This window comes from Juglans regia, chromosome 5, assembly GCF_001411555.2.
Source record: "Juglans regia cultivar Chandler chromosome 5, Walnut 2.0, whole genome shotgun sequence".
Classification (NCBI taxonomy): Eukaryota; Viridiplantae; Streptophyta; class Magnoliopsida; order Fagales; family Juglandaceae; genus Juglans; species Juglans regia.
Window position 1 is genome coordinate 10,091,043 of NC_049905.1, and position 5,090 is coordinate 10,096,132.

The 5,090-nt window shown below is 40.2% G+C and overlaps 2 protein-coding genes across 2 annotated transcripts; both read left to right on the forward strand.

Annotated features, from left to right (window-relative positions):
• Positions 1 to 1,390: 1,390 nt before the first annotated feature.
• Positions 1,391 to 2,038, forward strand: LOC108983970. Its single transcript, XM_018955769.1, has one exon. The coding sequence runs from the start codon at positions 1,391 to 1,393 to the stop codon at positions 2,036 to 2,038; it is 648 nt and encodes a 215-aa protein (XP_018811314.1).
• A 2,107-nt stretch (positions 2,039 to 4,145) lies between these two features.
• LOC108983971 lies at positions 4,146 to 4,757 on the forward strand. Its single transcript, XM_018955771.1, has one exon. It carries the CDS (start codon positions 4,146 to 4,148, stop codon positions 4,755 to 4,757), a length of 612 nt encoding a protein of 203 aa, XP_018811316.1.
• Positions 4,758 to 5,090: the final 333 nt, after the last annotated feature.

Genomic DNA, 5,090 nt, shown 5'->3' on the forward strand with positions numbered 1-5,090 from the left:
CATCACTCGTCACAGGAGGAGCACCCCAAGTCTGGGGATAACCGTAGGGATGAAGTCGTGCCTGAGGAGATTTCGGCAAAAAATATTCCACTAGCGGAAATGGGTAATCCAGTCGTTACCTGTCATGCAAACGACAATTACAGAGCATGTTGTGGAGGCCGTTGGAGGTGGATGAAAAAATGGGATGGGGTGCGAGAGTGACGGACTTTCGAAAGGGATCGAGAGCGAATCAAGGGAGGTTCCTGGTCCACAAGATATCCCTTTAGTGTTTTACTCAAAGCCTAACTCAGAGAATTATTCTTCTTCGGTGGATGTGGGCTCGAACGTTTTAGGCCCACAGGACTCAGTGTTTGAGGGGCTTCTGCTGAATGAGGTCCAGGAGACCAAAACACAGACTAATATCTGGAGAAAGAGGGACATTCGGTTAAAGAAGAAAGCGCATCAATCTGTTGCGGGTAAGAACCCATCGTCTTCGTTGAACAGGGGTCATACCATAAAACGAAAGGTGGCATTGGCTGAAAATGGGTCTTCTTCAAAAGGGGGAAAGCGACAGAAGCTAGTGTTTCGGGGGTTAGTGAGGTGGAGCAGTTACATGAAGTTCGAATTGATCTATCGGGAGAGGCTGGATCCTAGCCCTGCCGCCAGCCATGAAAACTTTGTGTTGGAATTCCTGTGGGCTTGGGAACCCACAGGGAATTCATGCTTTGCGTGATTTGATCACGAGAGAAGATCCCGCGATGGTGTTTCTTCAGGAGACGAAGCTGAAGACTCGGACCATGGAACTATGTAAGTACAAATTGGGCTTTTCTTCTTGTTTTACTGTTGATTGCATAGGCAAGAGTGGGGGATTGGCTTTGCTCTGGAAAGGGAATTTTTCGATCTAGTTAAAATCTTTTTCCTAGAATCATATTGATGTTATTGTTAAGGAAGATGATATTTGTGAATGAAGATTTACGAGTATCTATGGTTGTCGCCCACACTACGAGTAGATTTGTGACCTGGGACCTAATTCGTACTTTAAGTACCCTTGATGATAGGCCTTGGCTTTTAGGGGGGGATTTCAATGAAATTTTGTAGTTGAATGAAAAACGGGGAGGAAGAGTATGGCTTGAGAATCAAATGGAGGTGTTTAGGGATGTGTTGTTTGATTGTTCCTTGCGTGACATAGGTTTTCGTGGCCCTAAGTTTACGTGGGTGAATGGGAGGGATGGCAACAGTGCAATCAGTGAGACTTGATCGCTTTCTTGTTAATAGCCGTTTTTTTGGCTTATTTCCTCAAGGGGTGGTGAAACATGGTGTGGCTGAACACTCTGACCACTTACCCATTTGGTTTGACCCTGAAGGCTTGTTTGTGGTGCAAAGAAAAAAGAAACAATTTAGGTTCTAATCAATGTGGGTAGGGGAGAAAAAATGCGCTAAGATTATTGAGAATGTTTGGAAGTCTGATAATGGTGTTAGTTGTAATATGGAGGGTGTAATGAGACTCATTAAAGGGTGTGGTGAGCAGTTGGCTTGGTGGAACAAAACTTCTTTTGGACATATAAAAAGAGAGCTTGATTCTGCTAGACATAACCTTGAAAGCATCCTAGCTACAGATGGTGCGCAATATGACCCTGTTGGTTTATTTAAAGCCCGAGAGAATATGCAATTATGGCTTGAGCAGGAGGAAATGATGTGGCGACAACGCTCTTGTGTGAAATGGTTACATGAAGGGGATCAAAATACTCATTTCTTTCACTCCCAAGCTAATATGCGCCTGAAGAGAAACTGGATAAAATGTCTCAGAAATGAGCAAGGCGCTTGGGTAGAAGGAGCACAAAGGAACGATATGATTGTTGAATTTTTCCAGCATCATTTTTTGACATATGGTTTGAGCGGACAGAATGGTGTTTTAGACTCTGTGGAGAGGAGAATAACAGAGGATATGAACCAGCAACTCACAAAGCCTTACGTAGTCGAGGAGGTGAAGATGGCACTTCAACAAATGCACCCAACCAAGGCCCCCGGACCTGACGGTATGTCTCCACTCTTTTTCTGAAAATATTGGCATATTGTTGGACACTCTGTAACTCAAGCTGTGCTGCACTCTCTAAATTCGGGAAGGATTCCAAAAGACCCCAATCATACTTTAATTTGCTTAATTCCAAAAAAGAAGAATTGTGAGCTGGTATCTGACTTTCGACCCATAAGCCTCTGTAACATTGTGTATAAGTTGGTTGCAAAAGTGATTGTGAATAGATTGAAATGTTTGCTGCTTGCTGTTATATCTAAGACTCAATGTGCTTTTGTGGGGAGTAGACTAATTACTGATAATGTATTGGTGGCACATGAGATGGTACATTATCTGAGGAATAAAAGAAAGGGTCAAAAGGGTTATATGTCCCTTAAATTGGATATGAGTAAAACATATGATCGGGTAGAGTGGATGTTCTTAGAAAAAATTATGTTGAAGTTGGGTTTTGTTGTTTCTTTTGTCAACTTGATTATGGAGTGTGTTAAAACAATTTCTTTTTCCATCTTGGTGAATGGTGAGTCTCAAGGGCACATCACTCCTATTAGAGGTATTAGGCAAGGGGACCCATTATCTCTTTACATTTTTCTCTTATGCACCGAGGGACTTACTGCTCTGTTGAGGGATGCTAGAGAAATAATTTAGTACGAGGCATAAAAGTTTGTAGAGGAGGAGCTCCAAGTGTCAATCATCTTCTCTTTGCAGACGATTGTCTTATCTTCTGCAAAGCCGATCTTCAAACAACTTCACACATTCAGACTTTACTAGATCAGTATGAGTTGGCTTCTGGCCAGTTGGTGAACAAAACAAAGACTGGTATAGTGTTTTCTAAAAATGTTGCTGAGATAAGGCAAATAGAGCTTATTGCTTTGTGGGGGGTTAGGTCTTTTTAGCAATATGATAAGTATCTAGGTTTGCCAAACCTAGTGGGGAGGTTGAAAACTAGAGCATTTGAGGATATAAAAAGGAAAGTTTGGATTAAATTGCAAAGCTGGAAAGGCAAATTATTATCTCAAGGAGGGCGAGAGGTTCTTATTAAAGCAGTAGCTTTATCCATCTCTACTTATGCCATGAGTTGTTTCAAATTACTGGTAGTTTTGTGTCAAGATCTGGAACGGATGATGGCTAGATTATGGTGGGGGCAAAAGGAAGAAGAGAGGAAAGTGCATTGGATGAATTGGCAAAGGCTGTGCATGTCCAAATTTAGAGGTGGAATGGGTTTTAAGAATTTACAATCTTTCAATATGGCTTTGCTAACAAAACAAGTGTGGAGGATTCTGCAGAATACTGGTTATTTGCTCCAACAAATTTACAAAGCCAAATATTTTCCACAAGTTCCTTTCTTCCAAGCTCAGCTAGGCCACAATCCTTCTTATGCTTGGAGAGGGATAATTGAAGCTAAAAAATGGCTATGGGCAGGGTGTCGGTGGAGAGTTGGGAATGGGGAGTGTATGAAAATATGGAAGGACTTTTGGGTGCCAGGCCATAGATGTTTACAATCAACTCTAGATGGTAATTTAGTTACTAATTCACAACAGGATGAAATAATAGCTTCTCTTATTAACCAGACTACAAAAATGTGGAAGATAAGTAAAGTTAGATCTCTCTTCAATCCAAATGTAGCAGACCAGATTCTACAGATTAGGTTGTTAGGGAATGTTTGTTTGGATAAGTGGATTTAGAATGAAGAATCGAATGGGAACTTTACTGTGAAGAGTGCATACCATCTCATTCAAAATATGAGTAATGGTGTTAACGGAGAGAGTTCATCTCTTATGGCTGAGAAGTGGATATGGAAGGATATATGGCAAATGAAAGTTCTAAGAAAAATTAAAATTTTTGCATGCGAGCTTGCAAAAATATTCTGCCAACTATGAATAACTTGAGAAATAAAAGTATTGATGTGGCTAATGTTTGTTGCTTCTGTCCGTCGAATGGAGAGGATGTGGAACATGCCATTTTATTTTGTCCTCGGATTGGAAGTGTATGGCAGCATTTTCTCCCTTTGCTGCAGTCAGTACATCGCAATCTAAATTTCATGGAAACTGTTATGTTGGTAATGGAAAGAGGAAGTGTGGAGGATTTTACTATGTTTTTTCTGATTGGGTGGAGTTTATGGTTTAGACGAAACAAGATGGTTATGGAGAAACTTGTGATAGACCCTATGGCAGTAGTGAATCATGCGCTATTCCTTCATAGAGTTTTTATGCAACTGCAGATTTCCAGTGAAAATGAGAGGCAACAAATCTGTAGATGGAAACCACCTTCATCAAGTTTCTTGAAATTAAATGTAGATGGTGCTGTTTTTGCAGATGGCAATAAAGCTGGTGTTGGTTTGGTTTTGAGAGATGAAAATGGTAAAGTGGTCTGGGCGGCGACTAAAGCTGAAGATGCTGTGGATGCACCCGTTACTATTGAACTGATTGCTGTGTTAAGAGGTTTACAACTGTGTCAACCACTCGGTATTCCAAATCTGGTGGTAGAAACAGACTGCTTATCTTTGGTTCAAGAGCTACAAGGTACTCAAGAGTCTTTTTCTCCAAACGGAAATCTAATCAAGGATGCAAAGGAATTGATGAGGCATTTTCCAGAACTGCAAGTTCAACATGTTTATAGGGATGGTAATAGGGTAGCTCATAATTTGGCACGTTTTGCTTGGATTATTGATGATATTATTATGTGGTGGGACTCTGTCCCAGGTTTTGTAGATCATGCCCTTTGGTTTGATCAAGCTGCTATGTATTGATTTCCTTATTAATGAAAGTTTGTTTATAAAAAAAAAAAGGATTTGAAAAAGGTGTAATGATGAGATGAGATGAGATGAGAATTTTGTGTCTCATCCCACCACCAAACTTGCAGAATGTCAATGAGAGTGATCAATGAATACTCAGGGATCTATGAATTACAAGAAATGTCCCTCAAATTCAACTTTTCTTTTTTTTTTTTTTTAGCAGTTGACGATGATATGTTTAAAATATCAAAGATTATACGGGGGAAGGGGGAGAGGAATCTCAACAATTACCCCAATTCTATAATTATAAAACAAGAAATTGGAAACAAATTAATTAAAATTTAGGTT